The sequence below is a fragment of the Schistocerca serialis genome, chromosome 1, assembly GCF_023864345.2.
Source record: "Schistocerca serialis cubense isolate TAMUIC-IGC-003099 chromosome 1, iqSchSeri2.2, whole genome shotgun sequence".
Taxonomy (NCBI): Eukaryota; Metazoa; Arthropoda; class Insecta; order Orthoptera; family Acrididae; genus Schistocerca; species Schistocerca serialis.
Genome location: NC_064638.1, coordinates 1,255,475,284 through 1,255,502,866, shown reverse-complemented (window position 1 = coordinate 1,255,502,866; position 27,583 = coordinate 1,255,475,284). Strand labels below are relative to the sequence as shown.

The 27,583-nt window shown below is 45.5% G+C and overlaps 1 protein-coding gene across 1 annotated transcript in view; it reads left to right on the top strand.

Moving 5' to 3' along the window:
* LOC126456758 (Down syndrome cell adhesion molecule-like protein Dscam2) overlaps nt 1-27,583 on the top strand; it is a 357,859-nt gene that overhangs the window by 124,150 nt on the left and 206,126 nt on the right. Inside the window, exons 6-8 of the mRNA XM_050092509.1 lie at nt 18,133-18,411; nt 22,827-22,972; nt 26,371-26,509. Of these exons, the coding sequence (XP_049948466.1) occupies nt 18,133-18,411; nt 22,827-22,972; nt 26,371-26,509 (564 nt within the window). The remainder of the gene's footprint in view (nt 1-18,132; nt 18,412-22,826; nt 22,973-26,370; nt 26,510-27,583) is intronic.

The following is a 27,583-nucleotide window of genomic DNA, read 5'->3' as shown; positions in this document are numbered from 1 at the left end:
TTAAACAGTGGCGCACTAGCTCGCAGACACCGGGTGCCGTACGTTCCTCTAAGATTATCACGGAATCTGACACTGATACATTTGTGGATAAAGACTTCACGTCGAAGGTGACCATCAGGTCAGCAGCCGAGATACACTTCTCTTTTAAAAGTGCTAAAAAATGGGTGGAGTCCTCAACATATGACTGTGTGACTCACCAGATGTCGAAGCTTCGGAGACAGTTCTTACGCTAGACTGTAGGTCAGTGAATTCGCTATTCACAATGGAACTTCGGTAGCCGTTTACACTTGGTGCCTGTGGTTCGAATGGTTCAAATCGCTCTGAGCACTATGCGACTTAACTTCTTAGGTCATCAGTCGCCTAGAACCTGAACTAAACAGGATTCGAACCTGCGACCGTAGCGTCGCTAATCCAGTGGGCCCTCTTGGTTAAAGTGTACAGGGTGGATTTCTTCTGCATAAGACATATACACTCCTGGAAATGGAAAAAAGAACAGATTGACCCGGTGTGTCAGACCCATCATACTTGCTCCGGACACTGCGAGAGGGCTGTACAAGCAATGATCACACGCACGGCACAGCGGACACACCAGGAACCGCGATGTTGGCCGTCGAATGGCGCTAGCTGCGCAGCATTTGTGCACCGCCGCCGTCAATGTCAGCCAGTTTGCCATGGCATACGGAGCTCCATCGCAGTCTTTAACACTGGTAGCATGCCGCGACAGCGTGGACGTGAACCGTATGTGCAGTTGACGGACTTTGAGCGAGGGCGTATAGTGGGCATGCGGGAGGCCGGGTGGACGTACCGCCGAATTGCTCAACACGTGGGGCGTGAGGTCTCCACAGTACATCGATGTTGTCGCCAGTGGTCGGCGGAAGGTGCACGTGCCCGTCGACCTGGAACCGGACCGCAGCGACGCACGGATGCACGTCAAGACCGTAGGATCCTACGCAGTGCCGTAGGGGACCGCACCGCCTCTTCCCAGCAAATTAGGGACACTGTTGCTCCTGGGGTATCGGCGAGGACCATTCGCAACCGTCTCCATGAAGCTGGGCTACGGTCCCGCACACCGTTAGGCCGTCTTCCGCTCACGCCCCAACATTGTGCAGCCCGCCTCCAGTGGTGTCGCGACAGGCGTGAATGGAGGGACGAATGGAGACGTGTCGTCTTCAGCGATGAGAGCCGCTTCTGCCTTGGTGCCAATGATGGTCGTATGCGTGTTTGGCGCCGTGCAGGTGAGCGCCACAATCAGGACTGCATACGACCGAGGCACACAGGGCCAACACCCGGCATCATGGTGTGGGGAGCGATCTCCTACACTGGCCGTACACCACTGGTGATCGTCGAGGGGACACTGAATAGTGCACGGTACGTCCAAACCGTCATCGAACCCATCGTTCTACCATTCCTTGACCGGCAAGGGAACTTGCTGTTCCAACAGGACAATGCACGTCCGCATGTATCCCGTGCCACCCAACGTGCTCTAGAAGGTGTAAGTCAACTACCCTGGCCAGCAAGATCTCCGGATCTGTCCCCCATTGAGCATGTTTGGGACTGGATGAAGCGTCGTCTCACGCGGTCTGCACGTCCAGCACGAACGCTGGTCCAACTGAGGCGCCAGGTGGAAATGGCATGGCAAGCCGTTCCACAGGACTATATCCAGCATCTCTACGATCGTCTCCATGGGAGAATAGCAGCCTGCATTGCTGCGAAAGGTAGATATACACTGTACTAGTGCCGACATTGTGCATGCTCTGTTGCCTGTGTCTATGTGCCTGTGGTTCTGTCAGTGTGATCATGTGATGTATCTGACCCCAGGAACGTGTCAATAAAGTTTCCCCTTCCTGGGACAATGAATTCACGGTGTTCTTATTTCAATTTCCAGGAGTGTAGTTACCTGTCTGTGCTAGCGGGCTTCCGGTAAACTTCCGCGTCGATGGTAGTCAGCACTCCGTACTTTTCTATCTCAATAGTAAATTGGATTCTCCTGTGCTGCCGATTAAGGTGTTGGTAGAAGTTCTTTAGCCCTTTTTCTCAAAATGGTTCAAATGGTTCTGAGCACTATGGGACTTAACTTCTTAGGTCATCAGTCCCCTAGAACTTAGAACTACTTAAACCTAACTAACCTAAGGACATCACAAACATCCATTCCCGAGGCAGGATTAGAACCTGCGACCGTAGCAGTCGCGCGGTTCCAGACTGTAGCGCCTAGAACCGCTCTGCCACCCAGGCCGGCCCCTTCTTCTCCATGTGACCAGATAACAGAGATGTCATCGCCATATCGAAGTTAGCATTCTGAACGTAATGAAGCGGACTGGAGTGCTGTTCCTTCAGATTCTTCTATGAAGATATCTGCTGCAATAGGCGAGAGAGGGGAACCAATAGTTGTCTGTTCATAGAATTTATCATTCCACATGAAATAGGTGATAGATAAACAGTGGCGCACTAGCTCGCAGACACCGGGTGCCGTACGTTCCTCTAAGATTTTCACGGAATCTGACACTGATACATTTGTGGATAAAGGCTTCACGTCGAAGGTGACCATCAGGTCAGCAGCCGAGATACACTTCTCTTTTAAAAGTGCTAAAAAATGGGTGGAGTCCTCAACATATGACTGTGTGACTCACCAGATGTCGAAGCTTCGGAGACAGTTCTTACGCTAGACTGTAGGTCAGTGAATTCGCTATTCACAATGGAACTTCGGTAGCCGTTTACACTTGGTGCCTGTGGTTCAAATGGTTCAAATGGCTCTGAGCACTATGCGACTTAACTTCTTAGGTCATCAGTCACCTAGAACCTGGACTAATTAAACCTAACTAACCTAAGGACATCACACACATCCATGCCCGAGGCAGGATTCGAACCTGCGACACTAGCGGTCGCTCGGCTCCAGACTGCAGCGCCTAGAACCGCACGGCCAATCTGGCCGGCGGTGCCTGTGGAAATTGTGGGATGAGTCTTTCGGCTGCATTGAATCCATTCTAGTTCTCTTTAGCAGTTCTGCAGTCTATTTATCTTGGCCGTCGAATCTGCATTAAATTTCTTATAAATGGGTTCACTCAGGAGATCCTCCATTCGTTTGTTATCTGTCGTATCCACGTATCCAATACAGCGATGGGATTTCCCTTGTCTGCTCGTATTACTACTACGTGAAAGCTGTTCAGAGGCTTTGCGTGAGTCACGACTTGCACCGTTTCTTGCCGGATGTTCTCCGCCTCAGTTTGTGGTAGGTGACGAACCGTAGCATCAGCAGATTCGATGATGTCTTCTTTCGCAACTAGTTTCGGTGCGATTGTGAAATTTATTCATTTGGCCAGAATTTCTATGGGTGCACCGCTTAAGATGTCACTGGAGAGGTTAACCACTGTCTACATCTACATCTACATGCATACTCTGCAAATCACATTTAAGTGCCTGGCAGAGGATTCATCGAACCACCTTCACAATTCTCTACTACTCCAACCTCGTATAGCGCGCGGAAAGAACGAACACCTATATCTCTCCGTACGAGCTCTGATTGCCCTTATTTTATCGTGGTGATCGTTCCTCCCTATGTAGGTCAGTGTCAACAAAACATTTTCGCATTCGGAGGGGAAAGTTGGTGATTGGAAGTTCGTGAGAAGACTCCGCCGCAGCGAATAACGCCTTTCTTTTAATGATGTCCAGCCCAAATCCTGTATCATTTCAGTGACACTCTCTCCCATATTTCGCGATAATACTAAACACTCTGCCCTTCTTTGAACTTTTTCGATGTACTCCGGCAGTCCTATCTGGTAAGGATCCCACACTGCGCAGCAGTATTCTAAAAGAGGACGGACAAGCGTAGTGTAAGCAGTCTCCTTAGCAGATCTGTTACATTTTCTAAGTGTCCTGCCAATAAAACGCAGTATTTGGTTAGCCTTCCCCCACAACATTTTCTATGTGTTCCTTCCAATTTAACTGTCTAATGCCCAGTAGCAGTCTTTCCTCCATCGTCTTCTACTGCAGTTTGTCGTACTACCTCATCTAACGGATGGTGGTACCATTGCCCGTTATTGTGGCTTGTTGAAAAGTTAACCTGTCGACCTTCTCCCAATCATCCATATCCATTTTCCAGTCAGAAAGAGGTTCAGTTCCCACAATTTTCTGTCGTTTGTGTCGAGACTAAATGAACGTGGCGTACCCTTTCCCGCAACAAAGGTTTGCTGGCTTGTTTGTACACATATATTCTTCGTCTTGTTTGATTTTTAATGGGATGCCAGCCATAAGACTTTTGGCAGTACACTGGTGTCAAAAATGGTTCAAATGGCTCTGAGCACTATGGGACTCAACTGCTGAGGTCATTAGTCCCCTAGAACTTAGAACTAGTTAAACCTAACTAACCTAAGGACATCACAAACATCCATGCCCGAGGCAGGATTCGAACCTGCGACCGTAGCGGTCTTGCGGTTCCAGACTGCAGCGCCTTTAACCGCACGGCCACTTCGACCGGCTACACTGGTGTCCCTGCATAGCTTCAAGAAGACAAGATCATTCATCAGTTTACCTTATTTTAGCCGCAGAGTTTCAGGCTGACTGAAAGTTTCGTAGACTTCCTACCCATACAGGTTGGTTGCACGTAAGCGGAGGCTTTGTGGCGGTTCCACCTGCTTTATTTATCTCTTCGTCGATTGATGCTTGTTGACTGTACTCGGTGCCTTCGTACTGCGTTGCTACACTGGCTGAAAAATGGGTTGTGGATTTCCGCACTGACTACTTTAAATTATGTAGCCGATAGATGCACAGTTACGTTTTACAGTACTTTAATTTCACTGTTCACAACCCCCCCCCCCCCCTCCAATAATACACAGTTATATGGCCAGTGCACTATTGTTTAACTTTCGATAAGCCTCATCAATAGTTTGCAGTCGAAACTCCACATACTGCTACAATAGTTTATTGTTGAAAATGTATGTGCAGTAAAACCTAACCACAAAGTTCACAGTTCTTGACGAATATTCAGGTACGTATGTAGCAGACACAGTCACTGTTTTTACACACGGCATAATTGTTTAACACTTGTTCCGCAGTTAATTTGAAGCATTTTTGTTGTTCTAACCAGCAAAGGTTACTCGTCTGAAACTCGGCCGTGGGCTGACTGTGTCGTGACCAAAAAGCGGACCCTTATAATCATCACAATAATAGGTGCTGAAACTGCACATCTTTTAAAATTAAATTTACAGAAACTACAAATAAAATTTAACTCATTAAATTAACTGAATACATCGAAACATTGGTTCTTTTTAACAATTTCTTCTACTGCAAGAGTTAAGCCGAATTATTTGTTTAGAGCGTGACATTAACAAATATAGTTACGTGAACAATACTATTGACAAAACTGTTAATTGCTTTGGAATTAATGAAGGGCCGGTTTTCCTAACATGTTTTTGAATAGAGCTAAAGAGATACTTTAAAATTACTAGTACTTCGTCTTCCCAATTTTTCCACTTATTACAGAATTTATACTTGTTTAAATGTCAACAATAGAATTAAAGTTACGAAATAATCACGATACTAACTAGGAATAGTCATAATAAATTAGAAAATCAATTACATACATAAAACTAAGCACAAAATTAGATCAGGTTTTGCCGGCCGGAGTGGCCGTGCGGTTCTAGGCGCTACAGTCTGGAACCGAGTGACCGCTACGGTCGCAGGTTCGAATCCTGCCTCGGGCATGGATGTGTGTAATGTCCTTAGGTTAGTTAGGTTTAAGTAGTTCTCAGTTCTAGGCGACCGATTACCTCAGAAGTTAAGTCGCATAGTGCTCAGAGCCATTTGAACCATTTTTGAGATCTGGTTTTATTTACTTTAAAACTGAGGGCCAATCTTTCTCTTTTATGAAACTGCAGATTAATCTCACGTATTTTAAGAGTAATCAGTTAAAAGTAACAAAACGAATTTAAGGAGACAGATGGCAAAACAAGAGGGGAATTAAAATTATCCCAGCTTGCTTCGTCACAGCTTCCACAGCCGTTGTTACAGTCAATAAAATTCCTCTGGATATATGATCGCATTGTTAATGTCAATGTATAATATTCGACAGGCATCAAGGATATGCAGTGTACCAAAGATCCACAAAGAGGCTTTTTTGTACGGCCATTGCGAATAGCATTAATTCACCGACCTACAGTCCAGGGAAAGAACTGGCTTCGAAGCTTCGTCATTTGGTGAGCCACGCAGAAGCATATGTTGAGGCCTCTTCCTATTTTGTAGCACTTTTGAAAGAATAGTGTATCTTGGCTGCGGTCCTGATGGTCAGCTTCGACGTGAAGTCTTTATTCACAAATGTACCAGTGTCAGATACCGTGAACATCATAGAGGAACATACGGCACCCGATGTCTGCGAGCTAGTGCGCCACTGTTTAACGATCACCTATTTCAGGCGGAAAGAGAACTTCTTTGAACAGACAGACGCTGTAGCTATGGGTTACCCTCTCTCGCCTATTCCAGCAGATATCTTCACAGAAGCATTTGAAGAAACAGCAATCCAGTCCGCACCATGATGCCCAGAATTCGCTATGTTCCTAACACCTTTGTTACCTGGCCACGCGAGAAGAAGAGCTAAAGAATATCCACCAACACCTCAATCAGCATCACAGCAAAATCCAGTTCACTATGGAGATAGGAAAGAATGGGGGTTATGACTTCCATCGACGTTGACGTTTACCGAAAGCTGATGGCAAACTTGGCTACAGAGTATATAGAAAGCCCACCAGCTCAGACAAGTACCTACATGCCTCCTCCCTTCTTCACTCTACGCAGAAGAAATTCGCTCTGCATATTTCAACCAAGTAGACCTACAGGATTAGCGATGAAGAACGTATGAAGGCCGAACTGCAAAACCTGAGAAGTCAGTGGTTATGGCATGATATGATAGATAAAAAGTATGGCGACAAAGGGTGAAGGCAAGAGGGAAGAGAAGACGGAACCGCAGCTTGTCGCCCTACTACCATACGTTGAAGGGGTCACGGAACGCGAGCAGGTATTAAGCTCATTTTTAGAAGCAGCAACAGAATAAAAAATAATCAAAATATCCACGGATGTACTGCCGGTCTACAGTGTCCAACGGGCACAATATTTCGGCGATCATACATGTCGCCATCATCAGGTGAACTGACGGACTGAGCTCCTGTGAACGTGCCGGTACGGAGATCCGTACGCTATGGCTGCTCAGGGGGAACTGGGTTCGGTCGCGGCAGCGGCCGATTTAAATACCCTCCGCCCGAGGCGCACTCACACCGCCGTCCGCACCCCGCGCCACGGTCGCGCGTTGGAACAGCCGGGAGAAACTCAAGAATCACAGAATAAAAAATGTTCTTGGTGCAGCGAAAGTTGCAGTATGCAAGCTACAGGGTGTTTCAAAAATGACCAGTATATTTGAAACGAGAATAAAAACTAAACGAGCAGCGATAGAGGTACACCGTTTCTTGCAATATGCTTGGGACAATAGTACATTTTCAGGCGGACAAACTTTCGAAATTACAGTAGTTACAATTTTCAACAACAGATGGCGCTGCAAGTGATGTGAAAGATATAGAAGACAACGCAGTCTGTGGGTGCGCCATTCTGTACGTCGTCTTTCTGCTGTAAGCGTGTGCTGTTCACAACGTGCAAGTGTGCTGTAGACAACATGGTTTATTCCTTAGAACAGAGGATTTTTCTGGTGTTGGAATTCCACCACCTAGAACACAGTGTTGTTGCAACAAGACGAAGTTTTCAACGGAGGTTTAATGTAACCAAAGGACCGAAAAGCGATACAATAAAGGATCTGTTTGAAAAATTTCAACGGACTGGGAACGTGACGGATGAACGTGCTGGAAAGGTAGGGCGACCGCATACGGCAACCACAGAGGGCAACGCGCAGCTAGTGCAGCAGGTGATCCGACAGCGGCCTCGGGTTTCCATTCGCCGTGTTGCAGCTGCGGTCCAAATCACGGCAACGTCCACGTATCGTCTCATGCGCCAGAGTTTACACCTCTATCCATACAAAATTCAAACGCGGCAACTCCTCAGCGCCGCTACCATTGTTGCACGAGAGACATTCGCTAACGATATAGTGCACAGGATTGATGACGGCGATATGCATGTGGGCAGCATTTGGTTTACTGACGAAGCTTATTTTTACCTGGACGGCTTCGTCAATAAACAGAACTGGCGCATATGGGGAACCGAAAAGCCCCATGTTGCAGTCCCATCCTCCCTGCATCCTCAAAAAGTACTGGTCTGGGCCGCCATTTCTTCCAAAGGAATCACTGGTCCATTTTTCAGATCCGAAACGATTACTGCATCACGCTGTCTGGACATTCTTCGTGAATTTGTGGGGGTACAAACTGCCTTAGACGACACTGCGAACGCCTCGTGGTTTATGCAAGATGGTGCCCGGCCACATCGCACGGCCGACGTCTTTAATTTCCTGAATGAATATTTCGATGATCGTGTGATTGCTTTGGGCTATCCGAAACATACAGGAGGCGGCGTGGATTGGCCTCCCTATTCGCCAGACATGAACCCCTGTGACTTCTTTCTGTGGGGACACTTGAAAGACCAGGTGTACCGCCAGAATCCAGAAACAATTGAACAGCTGAAGCAGTACATCTCATCTGCATGTGAAGCCATTCCGCCAGACACGTTGTCAAAGGTTTCGGGTAATTTCATTCAGAGACTACGCCATATTATTGCTACGCATGGTGGATATGTGGAAAATATCGTACTATAGAGTTTCCCAGACCGCAGCGCCATCTGTTGTTGAAAATTGTAACTACTGTAATTTCGAAAGTTTGTCTGCCTGAAAATGTACTGTTGTCCCAAGCATATTGCAACAAACGGTGTATTTCTATCGCTGCTCGTTTAGTTTTTATATGCCGTTTCAAATATACCGGTCATTTTTGAAACACCCAGTACATGCTGCTAGAACTTACGACATCGGCTGTGAGTGTGGACTAGTGTATGAAGGCGAGACGGAGTGGCTGATCAGCACACGGATATCTTACGTGAAAGGTACCGGTATGTCCGACAAAGAAAACAGACCAAGTCAGCGGTGTCCGAACACCAGGATGAGTGCGGTGAACAGAATTTAGGGAAACCCGCGTACTGGCGGAACAGTCTCTTACCTTCAGGAGGGGGTTTAGAGGGGCAATAGAAGTAGGCTAGCGAGCCTCCAACATGAATAGAGAGGACGAGTACAGACTTTCAAATGTTCAAATGTCTGTGAATTCCTAAGGGACCAAACTTCTGAGGTCATCGGTCCCTTGACTTAGGCTACACACTACTTAAAGTAACTTAAGGTAACTTCTGTTAAGAACGACACACACATACCCATGCCCGACGGAGGACTCGAATCTCCGGCGGGAGGAGCCGCCCAATCCGTGACATGACGCCTCATGTCACGGCTGCCGGCAGTAACAACAGCACGGAGCGGCGGCTCGGGCGAAGCAACAGGCGCTCGGGGGCCCACAGCGGCCGCACGTACACGGAGCACCTACATGCCTCAGCCGGCACTGGGTAGCAAGTAAACAGCGCTACGTCACAGCTGCACGCCGTTTCTCAGTCGCCTGTTTTCACCAGTGGCAAGCAATTAAGCAAACACCATCGTGAATGTCTACTTTCACCAATGAAAAGAATTAATGCAGATACCAATAACAAAACTCTACCATCTGGTGAGCAAAATGTATGAGACAGACGAAATACCCTCAGACTTCAACAAGAATATAATAATTCCAATCCCAAAGAAAGCAGGCGTTGACAGATGTGAAAAATACCGAACTATCAGTTTAATAAGTCACGGCTGCAAAATACTAACGACAATTCTTTACAGACGAATGCAAAAACTGGTAGAAGCCGACCTTGGGGAAGATCAGTTTGGATTCCGTAGAAATATGGGGACACGTGAGGCAATACTGACCCTACGACTTATTTTAGAAGCTAGATTAAGAAAAGGCAAACCTACGTTTCTAGCATTTGTAGACTTTGAGAAAGCTTTTGACAATGTTGACTGGAATACTCTCTTTCAAATTCTGAAGGTGGCAGAAGTAAAATACAGGGAGCGAAAGGCTATTTACAATTTGTACAGAAATCAGATGGCAGTTATAAGAGTCGAGGGGCATGAAAGGGAAGCAGGGGTTGGGAAGGGAGTGAGACAGGTTTGTAGCCTGTCCCCGATGTTATTCAATCTGTATATTGAGCAAGCAGTAAAGGAAACAAAAGAAAAATTCAGAGTAGGTATTAAAATCCATGGAGAAGAAATAAAAACTTTGAGGTTCGACGATGATATTGTAATTCCGTCAGAGACAGCGAAGGACTTGGAAGAGCAGTTGAACGGAATGGACATTGTCTTGAAAGGATGATATAAGATGAACATCAACAAAAGCAAAACGAGAGTAATGGAATGTAGTCGAATTAAGTCGGGTAATGCTGAGGGAATTAGATTAGGAAATGAGGCACTTAAAGTACTAAAGGAGTTTTGCTACTTGGGGAGCAAAATAACTGATTATTGTCGAAGTAGAGAGGATATAAAATGTAGACTGGCAATGGCAAGGAAAGCGTTTCTGAAGAAGAAAATTTTGTTAACATCGAGTATTCATTTAAGTGTCAGGAAGTCGTTTCTGAAAGTATTTGTATGGAGTGTAGCCGTGTATGGAAGTGAAACATGGACAATAAATAGTTTCGACAAGAAGAGAATAGAAGCTTTCGAAATGTGGTGCTACAGAAGAATGCTGAAGATTAGATCGGTAGATCACATAACGAATGAGGAGGTACTGAATAGGTTTCGGGAGAAGAGAAGTTTGTGGCACAACTTGAATAGAAGAAGGGATCGGTTGGTAGGACATGTTCTGAGGCATCAAGGGATCACAAATTTATTATTGGAGGGCAGCGTGGAGGGTAAAAATCGTAGAGGGAGACCAAGAGATGAATACACTAAGCATATTCAGAAGGATGTAGGTTGCAGTAGGTACTGGGAGATGAAGAAGCTTGCACAGGATAGAGTAGCGTGGAGAGCTGCATCAAACCAGTCTCAGGACTGAAGACCACAACAACAACAACAACCAATAAGGACGCGTAAGTACTCTTCCCTTCATTCTGAATACCCAATAAGATTACGGTAACAGCCTCTTCCGCTGGTATACAAGATCCAAAAGTTCTCTGATTCAGCAATTAGCAAAAACGCCCTGAGGAAGGCCATTTGCAATAGTGTTTAAAAAGCCGCAGAATTTTATGCATGCGGTCACACACCTAGAAGAATTCTATTGAATTATCACCGAAGATTTAAGCAGCATCTTCATCCATTACACTGGACTGGATCATCCCATACGAGTGTTTCTGGACAGGGGCACTGACCATAGCCGGCCGGGGTGGCCGAGCGGTTCTAGGCACTACAGTCTGGAACCACGCGACCGCTACGGTCGCAGGTTAGAATCCTGCCTCGGACATGGATATGTGTGATGTCCTTAGGTTAGTTAGGTTTAAGTAGTTCTAAGTTCTAAGGGACTGATGATCTCAGAAGTTAAGTCCCATAGTGCTCAGAGCCATTTGAACCACTAACCATATTAGTAGCTGTTCTCTGCGGTCACAAGAAACAACTCGTGTAGAACAGCGCCTAATAAAACGTGACTCTCAATCAACCACTAGTGTCATGACTATGTTAGTAACAAATGATAGCCAAGCTCATATTCAGATTTTTACCCACTGGTCAAATTATAAGGGTCGAACAACAGCTCAACCGGGAAACTTTCAGAGATGATAGTGTGGACCAAAAAAATAACAAGATGTCTGGTAAACATAGGCTTTGAAATGCAAACCTTAAGAATTACGGACACTTGTTTGTCTTCCATACTGTGAATCACATCTCTTCTAGGTGCAAGCTTTTTGCTGAAACTTCTTGGCAGATTAAAATTGTGTGCCGGACCGAGACTCGAACTCGGGACCTTTGCCGTTCGCGGGAAAGTGCTCAACATTATGTGCCTTGTGCAGACGAGCATTGCCGTGTTGGAAAACTGCACCAAGAGAATGTTGCATGAGGGCGCATGATGTCCGTGGTGTACCGTTGTGCCGTCGCACCTCCTTCAGTCACTGCAAACTGTCACCTGTAGTATCCGATGGCTTGTCACCCCAGGACGACAGTAGTAACACTGCAATCACTCTGCAATCATTGGGCGAATGGGACCTCTCCCCAGGTCGTCGCAATAGTCTCTGACGATAGTCGTTTCGTTTAGTGCAGACTCGCGGTATATCGTTGAAAGCAATGTAACGTTATTCATCAGCGGTCCAAGCTTTGTCATGGCACCACTCCAAACTCAACCGCTGGTGTCATGGTGTTAACAGTGTAACCGCTCTTTAGAGAGTGGTTATACAGAAACGAGTATTAGATTAAATTCTGTAATACGAAATGACCTAAGAGCCAAAAAAATGGTAGTTAAAATATTACAAAGAGTAGATATTCGGATCAGGGTAACGCAAAGTAGTACAAAGGGAATCCAAGGAAGACATAACAGAGCCGCGTTTTGTTTTGAATGTAATATATAAACCAATCCGTAGTATTGTTAGGTCTCTTGAGTTTTTGTTTCAGCGGTGGCGAATGTGTTCGCAGTTCCGTGGTAGTCGGAATTTTCGGATTAGAAGCCTAATTAAATTGCAAATGGCTCTAAGCACTATGGGACTTAATATCTGAGGTCATCAGTCGCCTAGACTTAGAACTACTTACACCTAACTAACCTAAGGACATCACACACATATCCATGCCCGAGGCAAGATTGGAACCTGCGACCGTAGCAGCAGCGCGGTTCAGAACTGAAGCGCCCAGAACCGCTCGGCCACAGCGGCCGGCAATTAAATTGCATTCCTAGAACTGGATTAGACAATGGAGTGGTGGAGAATAGATTATATTGGGATACATTCAGAGGCAGAGTCAATTAGAGGTGATTGGCTGTACGAACATTGATATTCAAGTGAATGTTGATTGTACGTGTTAAACGGAACGCTACGATCGTATACTTATCGATTGCGAAGAGATTTATTGACAATACGGAAACTTTTATGTTGAATTAGGACTTTATTCGCTGTATGCGAGTTATTAAAGAGTATTGGGACCGAAAATAGTTCGGACCTTATCACACCAGTATCTTTGCTCCTCGTTGTCAAGGTGATGCCGCTAATAAACGAGAAGTGAAAATAGTGCCCGTTAAAAGACTAAACTTGTGCTGAATAGACATTGAAAGGATTCGAACCCATAATTAATATCGTGTCGTGAGAATTGAGAAGCTTAGACACTGTAAGGCCCAGAGACATATTTATAATTTATCGGACATTAATGACAAAGGACAGTTTCATGGGAAAGCATACCTTTGGTGATAGGTACACGAAGGAATGTAGTACTGACTGATTCTTATCATACCGAAACAATACACACTAGGATCAACTCTCCTTTCACTGATCCCCCAGTGCCATCTCTCATTAATTTAAGAACTTAATTGTATCAATAAAACAGAAATTTACGAGACATTCCCAGTATTTACTAAACTCCATAATCAGCAAGTACATAGACAATAATATCTGTGAACATTCAAGGGTTGCCTTTTTACAAACAAATTTAATAGGATTCAACGAATGCATACAGACTGCTAAAGTAAGTAAATCAAATTACTCAAGGAAACAAATTAGTAAAAATAGACTGGAACTCAACCGATATCTTACTCCAGAGTAATAAATAAAAAAACTGTCTTTGGCTCCGTCGCGAATGGAAGTGTATGAAATCTCTCTGGAAAAACGCGATCAATTTTCAACTGCTAGTTTACACGACTAGATTCACAACGTGATTCAGAGATGTTTTATGCCTGACCCACATGGCAGGTAATGGTTCTTAACTAGCGGGCACAATATATACACAAATTTTGAGATCAGCTCCACTCCTGGGGGGGGGGGGGGCGGGGGGAGAGGGAGGGAGGGGGCGGCAATGGCGAAGCTATATCTGTTCTGTGCATTCCCGAGTCGCGACGACAGTGGGTATGCGGGTGTAAAGAGAGCCTACGCATTGCACGGTAACACCCTAGTCTGGTGTCCGCCCCAATGGCTGAATGGTCAGCGCGTTGGAATGCCACGCACAGGAGCCTGGGTTCGATTCCCGGCTAGGGAGGGAGATTTTCTCCCCTCAGGGGCTGGGTGTTGTGCTGTCCTCATCATCGTTTCATCCGCACTGTCGACACACAAGTTGCCAAGTGTGGCATCGCACTCAATAAGACTTGCACTTGGCGGCCGAACTTCCCAGCCGGGAACTCCCGGCCACTGATGCCATATGCTCATTTCCATTTGTCCTAGTCTGGTTGCTGCTAGTCTCTGACCAGTGTTGCAGGGAGTATATTAGTTGTCCTAGGATGGCAGGTGCAAATGTGAAGGGGTTAATGATGTGCTTAGTGCACAATACAGTCATCTTCCTTTGCAGTGTCTGACTTGGTCGGCCAGAACCTCGATGACGAGTATGCCTTCCCACACGTTCCCTTGCAATCCAACACTGGACAGTTGTCACGTGCTAATGTCCCTCAACTCTTGATGAAGCACTATTCGACCAAGTGGCGAAATGGAGACCTACGCTGAAGTGACTTTCATACTCTGTAAGGTACTGATAACACTGTCTTACGATTGCACGGCATCTCCATGTCCTTCACAGTGATCACTCAATGTGTGAAACTGTTCACGACCCTTATGTGTCCTACCAGGCCTGGTAACAACACTAAAACAAGAACGACACTAATTCACTCTGGTCAGCATTCCTTTCCCACTAGAGCGCGCCCCGCTAAGCACAACAGCGCAGGCGCAGCGCTCGTCCGTCTCCGCACTACGAGATGGTGCTGCCTTAGAGACGGACAAAATTCTGCTTCCGCCGATCCGCATATTAATATGTAACACAGCCAATGAGATTGCTGGTAACATAGAACCTTTTCTCCTCGCGGATCACACTCGCGCAGTGATACCTGAACGCGCGAGGTATTATAACGAGTGTACAGACCTCCGATTAGTCAGTCTGCATTTGTCTGCAACAGTCTGTACCAGTCTGCATTAGTCTGTACCAGTCTATAGTCAAGTTTCAGTCTGCACCTAAGAAGATTATCATATTCCTGTACATAGGCATGAAGAGAAATGTATAGACACTTTGTCAACTATCAGAGATATGTGAGAATAAGATTAACGTACCAAGACCAAAGGAACTTCAGATTGTCAACTGTAAATAGCATTCAGAATCAAGTTAAGTAATTTTATGCTTGTTATTATTTTAATAAATGTGTGTGAAAATTAATCAAGTTCTGTTTAAAGTTGGTCACCGTCAATCCGCTACTCTAAGTGTGCAAGTGGCATTTCTATCGTCTGACCTAACGGCAGAAGATAAACACGCCACAATAAGACCATGAGACATATTGCCGACACTCTCCTACTTCGTTATAGCAACAAGTCAAATAATCTGATGGTGTGTGTACCGAAGGTCTTACAGTACGCACACCACAGCCACTGTTGTAATTTCCATTGCTGCCAATTATATCAACGAGTAAGAACTTGCATTGGCGTACAACCGTGTCTACTGGGTGCTTCACTTTTTTTTGGCAGGGCATGTATATTTGTTCGTGCCCGCCCAGATAGAAGTGCATCTAAAAGAGCCGCTTCCGAGCGGACAAGGTGCGCCGGCCCCTGAGCGAATCTGCATGGTAGATTAACGACGAGGGTCGGTGCGCTCGCCAGCCTGGTTGCAATTTTTAGGCGGTTTTCCACATCTCACTAGGTAAATACAGTGCTGGTACCCAATTTCCACCCCAGCTGCACGATTCGCAAACATTTAAAAAAACTTTCGCTCATTTTCTGATGAATAACACACATAGTTAAGGGTACACATATTCCTTCCATGCGAGGATGCGGGAGGGGGAGGCGTGTTGAGAGGGACAGGGAAATAACGGGGTGGAGGCAGGAAGGGCATCGGGGCACCCCTTAAACATATTGAGGCAAATTAGTTCAGAACCATGCCGACCCGACAGCACAAAGGCACAAGAAAAAGTATATATTTCTTGATATGTTTCTGTAAAATCCTGTTTCGTCCAGAAAAACTACAGTACTTTTGGTCCCCTATATGCAGTAAAGGCTTGTTGTTGTGGTCTTCAGTCCTGAGACTGGTTTGATGCAGCTCTCCATGCTACTCTATCCTGTGCAAGCTTCTTCATCTCCCAGTACCTACTGCAACCTACATCCTTCTGAATCTGCTTAGTGTATTCATCTCTTGGTCTACCTCTACGATTTTTACCCCACACGCTGCCCTCCAATGCTAAATTTGTGATCCCTTGATGCCTCAGAACATGTTCTGCCAACTGGTCCCTTCTTCTTGTCAAGTTGTGCCACAAACTCCTCTTCTCCCCAATTCTAATCAATACCTTCTCATTAGTTATGTGATCTACCCTTCTAATCTTCAGCATTCTTATGTAGCACCACATTTCGAAAGCTTCTATTCTCTTCTTGTCCAAACTATTTATCGTCCATGTTTCATTTCCATACATGGCTACACTCCATACAAATACTTTCAGAAACGACTTCCTGACACTTAAATCCATACCCGAAGTTAACAAATTTCTCTTCTTCAGAAACGCTTTTCTTGCCATTGCCAGTCTACATTTTATATCCTCTTTACTTCGACCATCATCAGTTATTTTGCTCCCCAAATAGCAAAACTCCTTTACTACTTTAAGTGTCTCATTTTCTAATCTAATTCCCTCAGCATCACCCGATTTAATTCGATTACAATCCATTATCCTCGTTTTGCTTTTGTTGATGTTCATCTCACATCCTCCTTTCAAGACACTGTCCATTTCGTTCAACTACTCTTCCAAGTCCTTTGCTGTCTCTGACAGAATTACAATGTCATCGGCAAACCTCAAAGTTTTTATTTCTTCTCCATGGATTTTAATACCTACTCCGAACTTTTCTTTTGTTTCCTTTACTGCTTGCTCAAAATACAGATTGAATAGCATCGAGGAGAGGCTACAACCCTGTCTCACTCCCTTCCCAACCACTACTTCCCTTTCATGCCCCCCGACTCTTATAACTGCCATCTGATTTCTATATAAATTGTAAATAGCCTTTCGCTCCCTGTATTTTACCCCTGCAACGCTTAGAATTTGAAAGAGAGTATTCCAGTCAACATTGACAAAAGCTTTCTCTATGTCTACAAATGCTAGAAACGTAGGTTTGCCTTTCCTTAATCTATTTTCTAAGATACGTCGTAGGGTCAGTATTGCCTCACGTGTTCCAACATTTCTACGGAATGCAAACTCATCTTCCCCGAGGTCGGCTTCTACCAGTTTTTGCATTCGTCTGTAAAGAATTGTCGTTAGTATTTTGCAGCTGTGACTTATTAAACTGATACTTCGGTGATTTTCACATCTATCAACACCTGCTTTCTTTGGGATTGGAATTACTATATTCTTCTTGAAGTCTGAGGGTATTTCGCCTGTCTCATACGTCTTGCTCACCAGATGGTAGAGTTGTGTTAGGCCTGGCTCTCCCAAGGCTGTCAGTAGTTCTAATGGAATGTTGTTTCCTCCCGGGACCTTGTTTCGACTCAGGTCTTTCAGTGCTCTGTCGAACTCTTCACGCAGTATCATATCTCCCATTTCATCTTCATCTACATCCTCTTCCATTTCCATAATATTGTTCTCAAGAACATCTCCCCAGTGTAGATCCTCTGTATACTACTTCCACGTTTCTGCTTTCCCTTCTTTGCTTAGAACTGGGTTTCCATCTGAGCTTTTGATATTAATGCTAGTGGTTCTCTTTTCTCCAAAGGTCTCTTTAATTTTCCTGTAGGCAGTATCTATCTTACCCTCGTGAGATAAGCCTCTACATCCTTACATTTGTCCTCTAGCCATCCCTGCTTAGCCTTTTTGCACTTCCTGTAGATCTCTTTTTTGAGACGTTTGTATTCCTTTTTGCCTGCTTCACTTACTGCATTTTTGTATAGTTGTCAAAAATGTACGTCTCGAGGCGACATAGTCCTTCGTTGCGCACGAGTTCTGAAGTCAATGGCCAGCCGCGTCTTTTCGTTGAGCCGCAGTCTCTAAGTGCAGCGCTGCCCCTGGACGTCCGCAGGCCCGCCGTACGTGCGCCAGGTGGGGGAGCCGGTGCGCGCCGTGGCGGCCGCCGACGCGACGCTGCGCTGCCCGTACGCCGGCCACCCCGTCAGCGGCGTCTCCTGGGAGCGCCGCGGCGCCCCTCTCACCGCAGACCTGCGCCACGAGCTGCGCGACGGCGGCGCCGCGCTGCACATCCTGCGCGTCGACCCGGCGGCCGACGCGGGAGCCTACGTCTGCAAAGTGCGCGGCGCCGCCGGCGAGGTCGCCAGCGGCGAGCTGCTGCTGGCCGTCACCAGTGAGTGTGGCGCTGCTCGCCAGCCGCACGCGATCCTATAAGCGGCAGTCAGATGAAACAGAGACAGATGGAAAGAAAAGTAAGAAATGCCGAGCGTGCTAGCCGCGCGGTCTTGGGCGTCTTGTCACGGTTCGCGCGGCGCTCCCCCCCCCCCCCGTCCCCACCGCGCCCCCCCTCCACACCGTCGGTGGTTCGAGTCCTCCCTCAGGCATGGGTGTCTGTGTCGTTCTTCGCGGAAGTTAGTTTAAGCTAGACTAACAAGGGAACCTCCCCATCGCACCCCCCTCAGATTTAGTTATAAGTTGGCACAGTGGATAGGCCTTGAAAACCCGAACACAGATCAATCGAGAAAACAGGAAGAAGTTGTGTGGAACTACGAAAAAAATAAGCAAAATATACAAACTGAGTAGTCCATGCCAAGGATAGGCAACATCAAGGATAAGGAGGGCTCAGGAGCGCCGTGGTCCCGTGGTTAGCGTGAGCACCTGCGGAACGAGAGGTTCTTGGTTCGAGTCTACCCTCGAGTAAAAATTTAATTTTTTGTTTTCAGACAATTATCAAAGTTCAGGTACTCACACATAATCAACTTCGCTCTCCAAAATTCCAAGACATGTTCAGATTTGCTTGGACATATGCAGGATTTGACGGTCTACACAAGGAAAAATTTGAAAACGTTAAAAACATATGTTTTGACAGAGCACAGGGAAAACTGTGCGACTGTGAAACTGTTGCAGTCATTTGTTGCAGTTTATGTGACAAACTTTTATGTTGTCATCACTTTTTTGGGAGTGATTATCACATCCACAAGAAAACCTAAATCGGGCAAGGTAGAAGAATCTTTTTACCCATTCGCCAAGTGTACAAGTTAAGTGGGTCGACAACATATTCCTGTCATGTGAAGCACATGCCGTCACCAGTGTCGTATAGAATATATCAGACGTGTTTTCCTGTGGAGGAATCGGTTGATCTATGACCTTACGACCAAATGTTTTCGGTTCCCATTGGAGAGGCACGTCCTTTCGTCTACTAATCGCACGGTTTTGCGGTGCGGTCGCAAAACACAGACACTAAACTTATTACCGTGAACAGAGACGTCAGTGAACGAACGGACTGATCATAACTTTGCGAAAATAGAGAAATTAAAATTTTCACTCGATGGAATACTTGAATCAAGGTCCTCTCGTTCTGCAGGTGCTCACGCTAACCACGGGGCCACGGAGCTCCTGAGCTGAAGTCATCCTTGATGTTGCATATCTTGCACATGGACTACTCAGTTTGTATATTTTGCTTTTTTTTTTCAGAGTTCCACACAACTTCTTCCTGTTTTCTCGATTGATCTGCGTTCAGTTTTTCAAGGCCTATCCACTGTGCCAACTTATAACTAAATCTGAGGGGGGGGGGGGGGGGTACGATGGGAAGGCTCCCTTGTAAGTAGTGTGAAGTAGTGTGTAAGTCTAGGGACCGATGACCTCAGCAGTTTGGTCCCATAAGACCTTACCACAAATTTCCAATTTCCAAGTACGAAATCTGTTTATTATTTAAACAGCGCCAACAGTCTTGCCACATTGGTAACACGGGTTCCTGTCAGGGCACCGACGGTAAGCGCTATTAGGCTTGGCTCGCACTCGGATCGGTGACTGTCAGAGTCTGCCAAGCGCTGTTGGCAAACTGGGTGGACTCAGCCCTTGTAAGGCCAACCAGGCGAACTACAGGATTGAGAAGTAGATTCTCCGAACACGAAAACTAACGGCGGCCGGGAGAGCAGTGTGCTGACCACACGCCCCTCCATATCCGCTTCCAGTGACGCCTCTCAGCTGTAGATAACACAGCTTTCGATCGGTACCGTTGGGTCTTCCGAGGTCTCTTCAGAGTATAGTTTACTGTTTCAAAAGTAATCCGTATAAATGATAACACAGTTAGCCCACTGTGAGAAGATGGGCTATGTCTTCATGACCGAGCGGGGAGGCACAGTGGTTAGCACACTGGACTTGCATATGGCAGGACGACAGTTCAGACACGTCCGGTCATCCTGATGTAGGTTTTCTGTGATTTCCCTAAGTCGCTTTAGACAAATGCCGGGATGGTTCCTTTGGAAGGGCACAGACGCCTTCCTTCTTCCCTAGTCCGATGGAACGGATGACCTTGCTGTTTGGTCCACTCGCTCTAATCAACCAACCATCCAACGCCTTTATGGAAGAATGTTTGCAGTTGCCTACAGAACCACGATTATGCCCAGGCGTTTGCCTCTTCGTACGAAACATACTCACGGCCACGAATGGCTTTGTTCAGGACTCCAAAAATATGGAAATGGCATGTGGGGAGATTGGGACCTGCTCATTCACTTTATGGAACATGATTCCACAGTTAACGTACAGTGGTACGTGGCCACTTTTCAGAAATTGAAGCGCTCTATCAAGTCCAAACGTCCAGAGATGTTGACGGACGGCATCATTCTGAGCCAGGATAAAACCCGCCCACATGTTGCCAAGGTTGTTTAGACTACGTTGCAGAAGTTTCGCTGGGAATCCCTTACACGTTCTCCGTACAGTCCCGATCCCTCCCAATGCTGTTTCTTTATTTTTTGAGCCCAGAAGAAAGATGTTCGTTGCCGGCGATTTGCTTCGGACGAAGAGGTGTACGCCTGGGTACAGTTATGGTTACGTAGGCAACAGCAAACATTTTTTCCATGAAGGCACTGACCGCCTCGTCTGAGAGTGGGATAAATGTAACAGTTTATGATGATTACAGTACTTTTCAATTAATAAACACTTTACTTACTTCTTTCGATCTGTCTTGTTTTCACTGACAAAACTTATCTGCGACATTTTCAGCACTGAATGGAAATGCACTAGTCTTGGTCACGAATACAATTATACTGGTGATCAAGGCTAATATATTTCCATTCGGTTTTTCATTCTATTGTTGTATACTTTCAACTGTGTCACTTTACGCTATTAATTACGATACACCCTACATGTTAACTCATGCAATATTTACAGACTCATATATGCCAACGTTGAAGTTCCCGTGTTCTTCTTCTCTTATTCATCATCGAAGTGTGAACGTGGAGTTTCAATGATGCGATTAGACCACAGTGAACTGAAACAGCTAATGGCAAATGTCGGTATAACGTGATCACCATAGCTTTCGATAAGCGACTAATGAAGTACGGATAATCCGAAATTGAAGTAGCATATTGTCCTTGTCAAGTGTGTATACTTTTCCATTACGCTTTGTTTTTTCATTACAGCTCCACATCTACATTTCAATGACGAATAAAGGAATAAGTACTATAACACGCCGTTTCTCCGGCAGCACGTCTCTAAAAAAATGTTTAATGCAACAGTATTTTGACTGTGAGACCTGAGTTTCTCCTGGCGTATATAAGTTTCAAATAACTTCTGGGAATTCAGCCGGGTTACACTTTCAGCGACCGCCGATATTTCGGCGGGAGAACACACCGCCATTTTCAAGGCAAACTGCAACGGACATACGGCGTAAATGCAAATTTAAAACCTCGGTTCTCGGACTGAAGCAGGAAAGATGACACACACACTGAACACTAGTGCCACCAAAGATGACCAAAGTCAGAGCTATCGATAGTGAGACTACGAATTCGCGGGTGAGGTAGCATTGACTCTGTCCCTCTGTTTTTTGACAAGGGAGAGAGCCGGATTCCAAACAGAGTTTAAACAGAAACCTCCATCCCTGTTAACGAGGTTGCTCGCTAATTTAATCTCAACTGCCTCCCGAATAACACTGCCCCAATAGCTGGACGTGCATGCCAATATCTCGGTGTTATATAATAACATGGGGTGACCAGTATCCAAATAATGTTTGGCAATAGCAGATCTATTTGACTTCTGTAATCGTGTGTGACATTTACAGCAGCCAAATAGATCTGCTATAGCCGAACGTTGCTTGGATACTCGTCACCCCATGTTATATAATAACACCGAGATATTGGCATGCACGTCCAGCTATTGGGACAGTGTTATTAGGGAGTCAGTTGAGATTAAATTAGCGAGCAACCTCGTAAACAGGGATGGAGGTTTCTGTTTAAACTCTGTTTGGAATCCGACTCTCTCCCTTGTCAAAAAACAGAGGGACAGAGTCAATGCTACCTCACCTGCGAATTCATAGTCTCACTATCGATAGCTCTGACTTGGTCATCTTTGGTGGCACTAGTGTTCAGTGTGTGTGTTATCTTTCCTGCTTCAGTCCGAGAACCGAGGTTTTAAATTTGCATGTACGCCGCCTGTCCGTTGCAGTTTGCCTTGAAAATGGCGGGGTGTTCCCCCGCCGAAGTATCGGCGGTCGCTGAAAGTGTTGCCTGGCTGAATTCCCGAAAGTTATTTGAAAGTATTTTGACTATCTGCGGCCTTCGAGAGTGATAACTGACGTGCTGTCCGCAGGTCCTCCAGTGCTGGAGCCCATCTTCTTCCCGGCTAACATCCAGGAGGGGGCGAGGGCACAGCTCAGCTGCACCGTCTCGTCAGGAGATCTGCCCATACGCTTCTCATGGCTCAAGGACAGCGCGCCCATTCCGAAGTCTTTGCAGGTAATTTCAATACCTCACGGTACACTTAGCCATAGAAATGAAGTGAATGGTTCAAGTAAACTTTCTAAAAGTCATCAGCGACAAAGCTGACGGCTTCACTCTTCAGAACCAGATGTGTTTCAAAAGCAACGATCGATCCTTTTTAAAGAGAGGACAACAGCATGAATACAAATAGTAGAGGTAAGACCGCCCTCACGCATGCGCATTAGCAACAGCGATGTCATCTACAGTTGGGGACGGGCGATGTTTAGTGTCGATGCATCAAAATGAATCTGTGATCGTTAACACTTCGATATATGCGAAGCATCGATGATTTTTTTTCGATGCACTTGGCGAATCTAAACCTCGATGATAATAACAAAGCGATCGTCGGCTGACCATGGAAAAGGGGGGAGGGGGAGGGATCGGATCGTTTCTACGCGCAAGCGCACATGGCTCCCTAGCAGCAGCTGAGTCGTACCGAACTGAGCAAGTTCTACATCTACATTTATACTCCGCAAGCCACCCAACGGTATGTGAAGGAGGGCACCTTACGTGCCACTGTCATTACCTCCATTTCCTGTTCCAGTCGCGTATGGTTTGCGGGAAGAACGACTGTCTGAAAGCCTCCGTGCACGCTCTAATCTCTCTAATTTTACATTCGTGATCTCCTCGGGAGGTATAAGTAGGGGGAAGCAACATATTCGATACCTCATCCAGAAACGCACCCTCTCGAAACCTGGACAGCAAGCTACACTGCGATGCAGAGCGCCTCTCTTGCAGAGTCTGCCACTTGAGTTTGCCAAACATATCCGTAACGCTATCACGCTTACCAAATAACCCTGTGACGAAACGCGCCGCTCTTCTTTGGATCTTCTCTATCTCTTCTGTCAACCCGACCTGGTATGGATCCCACACTGATGAGCAATACTCAAGTATAGGTCGAACGAGTGTTTTGTAAGCCACCTCCTTTATTGATGGACTACATTTTCTAAGGACTCTCCCAATGAATCTCAACCTGGCACCCGCCTTACCAACAATTAATTTTATATGATCATTCCACTTCAAGTCGTTCCGTACGCATACTCCCAGATATTTTACCGAAGTAACTGCTACCAGTGTTTGTTCCGCTATCATATAATCATACAATAAAGGATCCTTCAGTCTATGTATTCGCAATACATTACATTTGTCTATGTTAAGGGTCAGTTGTCACTCCCAGCACCAACTGCCTATCCGCTGCAGATCTTCCTACATTTCGCTAAGTTTCCCGTTAATGTGCAGTATTGAATTCGCTTTGCAGGATCATAATAACCTTATCACTTTAATTTTTGTGAACATTTCATAAGCAGTTGGCGTTCAAGGTGTTATAGGAGGCCGGCCGGTGTGGCGGTGCGGTTAAAGGCGCTTCAGTCTGGAACCGCGTGACCGCTAAGGTCGCAGGTTCGAATCCTGCCTCGGGCATGGATGTGTGTGATGTCCTTAGGTTAGTTAGGTTTAAGTAGTTCTAAGTTCTAGGGACCACAGATGTTAAGTCCCATAGTGCTCAGAGCCATTTGAACCATTTTTGTTGTAGGAGTATAACATCCGCTCCATTAAACGCCACCGCCTACCATCATTCTATGAGGGTCTCAAGTTCGTCAAAAATTTACCGAAACCGGTTACCACAAAATTAAGACTGTTCGTGTTCATTTTTTTTAAGTCTTATCACTTTGCTAAGCCGTTTCATAGTTAGCACCTCGCATTCAGTAAAAGACAAATACCGCAGAGGGAAACAAAGCAAACAACAGTTGTGTTATAAGCCGCAATTGTCGTCCGCAGCTGAGATGACAGAACTATATGACAGCTGTAATTTCTTAGACTTTCCCGGCGATTTTGTGACATCTCGTTGAATCGGGTGTACTGTCGGTGGTCTCCGTTTCTCTAACATAATGTTTCGACGGACGTCGTATCTCGACGTCTTCATCAGGTGCTTCCTGTGACTGAACGACAGGGTGACCGTGTCCCGTATTTATGTCTGGACGGTGGCTGGCGTTCCCTGTCCACAGGACAGAGGGGCTACCAGACTCGTGCTTTGACTGCTTCTTACTGTGGTAGCTGTCCTGCACACTACTGGCAGTCAACCACTCTGTTATTCTGGTCCAAGTAGAGTACCTCCTCATTCGTTTTGTTGTCTTAAATCATTTTCGTCACCTGTGAGGGCGCAACCGCGACAGACGGACGCTCGCCCAGAATAACGGACTTGTAAGATTCTGTTGTTTGTGCAAATGCTGTAGTAAAACTTAAGGAATCCCGAAATTTTCATGAATTGTAGATACTGAATTCGACTTTTTTTTATTATGAATTGAACATCATAAATTAGTACATCGAATCTGAAGAGTAATAAACCTCAAGATAGTTTTTCTGATGAACTTTCTGAAAAACCTTGTAGAAAAACTAAACTAAAATCCGTTGGAAATATGGAAAATATTATGAAATCCCAATTTGAAAATTTGTGTAAAATCGCGTTTAAATATTTGACAGTAGCCAGCACATCTGTTCCTGCTGACAGACTATTTTCGCAGATGGTGGTAAACTGTGAGACAACAGCGAAATCGATTGAAGTGCAAAAGAATGAGTAAAATTTATTGTCGCAATGCGTAGAGAAGAAATATTGGGATTTTTGAAGAACTAAATTTTTTTATTACACATTTGTCATTCCTAACAAAATGTTCTAGACATTCTGAAATTATCTGGTTTTTTTTCTGTTTCAGGCGTATCAGTATTGTGTTGCGAAACACATCGATGTTTCGGACACATCAGTGTATTTTTCGATATCTCATCATAACATCGATGCCACCACACCATATTTCGCAAGGGAAAAAACAGATTCATTTTTTAATGTCCTTTCCTACTTCCGTTGGTTTTATGCATAAGAATGTGAGAAATGGCTTAGATCACAGTAAAAAATTCCACCAAACTTATCCAAATGCTTATCCAATTTCCAACGCAAAAATTTAAAATAATGCTAAATTGATCACTGACTGATTTATATTAAGACATAATGAAGCAGGAGTGTTTGTGGTTACTAAGTGGGACGTTATTTCCTGTCATGCCTAAGTGCCTGTATTTGAAAGCGATTGGGAAGTGCAGTAGATTTCTAATTATTGATCTTGATACTGTGAGAACGTCCACACAAATAGTTCCATCTTTGTGTGTTATGTTACTGGCTGACTAGAAGCAAATCAGCCAGCTAATCTAATAGCACACATTTTCAAATTCCTATCTACGTTACGCTGTATACATTTTGTATCTGCTTTCATTGAAGAGCACTGTATTGATTGTCTAGGGATACTATTTCCTGTACTTAATTCTATCACTGTTATTTCTCGAGGTGTGACTACTGCGATGTAATAATTATCCTGCTCCTCTCTCGGTAGGTGAGTGAGAAAGAGGTGAGCGAGTTCATCAGCCTTCTGGTGTTCAGCAAAGTTTCCTCGCAGCACAGTGGTACCTACACGTGCGTCGTTTCCAACAACGCAGCCAGCACCAACCACTCGGCCCAGCTGCAGGTCAAAGGTAGGGTCAAAGCGCTGGGCGTATACCACATCTCTCTGTAGTCCATCTTTTCACATATTGTTGCTGGACCACGGCTGTTCAGTACAGAATATCAGATCTAACACATTTCAGCCGTCTAAATTTCCAAATTGTTTTTTTATTGGCCGACCAGTTTCGGCGATATATTACGTCATCTTCTGGCCACCTACCGAGGAGTACGAAGATTCGCACTTCCTAGAGTTCAAAACAGGAGCCAGCATTCAGTGACTGGTATCCATAGATTTCTACTTCAGGTCGATAGGTGACTTCTGAAGTGATCTTGTAACACGCCCGGGTGTACAAGTGGGTGTGGTACTATTAAACTGGTTGTCGTTTCGACCATGCGCCCTATCCACACCACGTACGTGATAATACCGCGGCGGTCGTACTATTCTGGTCCACAGCTGGCTTGCCTGAAATTCTCTATTGAAATACGCAAGCGAGTTAGGGGAGCCACTCAACGACAAAACACAACGCTGTTCTATGTCTGGTATGAACAACTATATTCTAAGACGATAAAAGAAAGTCGCAGGTTTCACTGTTTACATTCTAATTCAGAATGGTTATCCCAGTTAATGGATGATTAACAGTCCACAACATCATTCGGACGAGCGTACGCGTAACCGACAGGACGCGGGTGATTGTTGATGATGCGGAAGTCGAATGACCGCACGAAAGTTCTTACGCTCGTCACGCATACACAGATATTTGGTACCAGTCCTCCTTGACACTAACAATGATATTTTAACACTGTTCACAAAGTTAAATTTACAGTTCGCAGTTGTACGAGCGTGCGCGTAACCGTCGCGGCGCGGTTGATAATGCGGAAACGCGATGATCGAATTCAACGTCCTCACGCTCGCTACAAGACACTGGCACTTAAATGCTCTCTTTTGTGGTAAATAGTATTACTGATTCACATTAGTTCATTGTTGGAGACCGAACACGGCGCGGATGATCGATACTATACGGTACGGCACGCAACGAGAGGATACACAAATACGTTATTGGCGGCACTGCTCATTTTTTAATTACTTCTTGACGCACTTTCCTCTC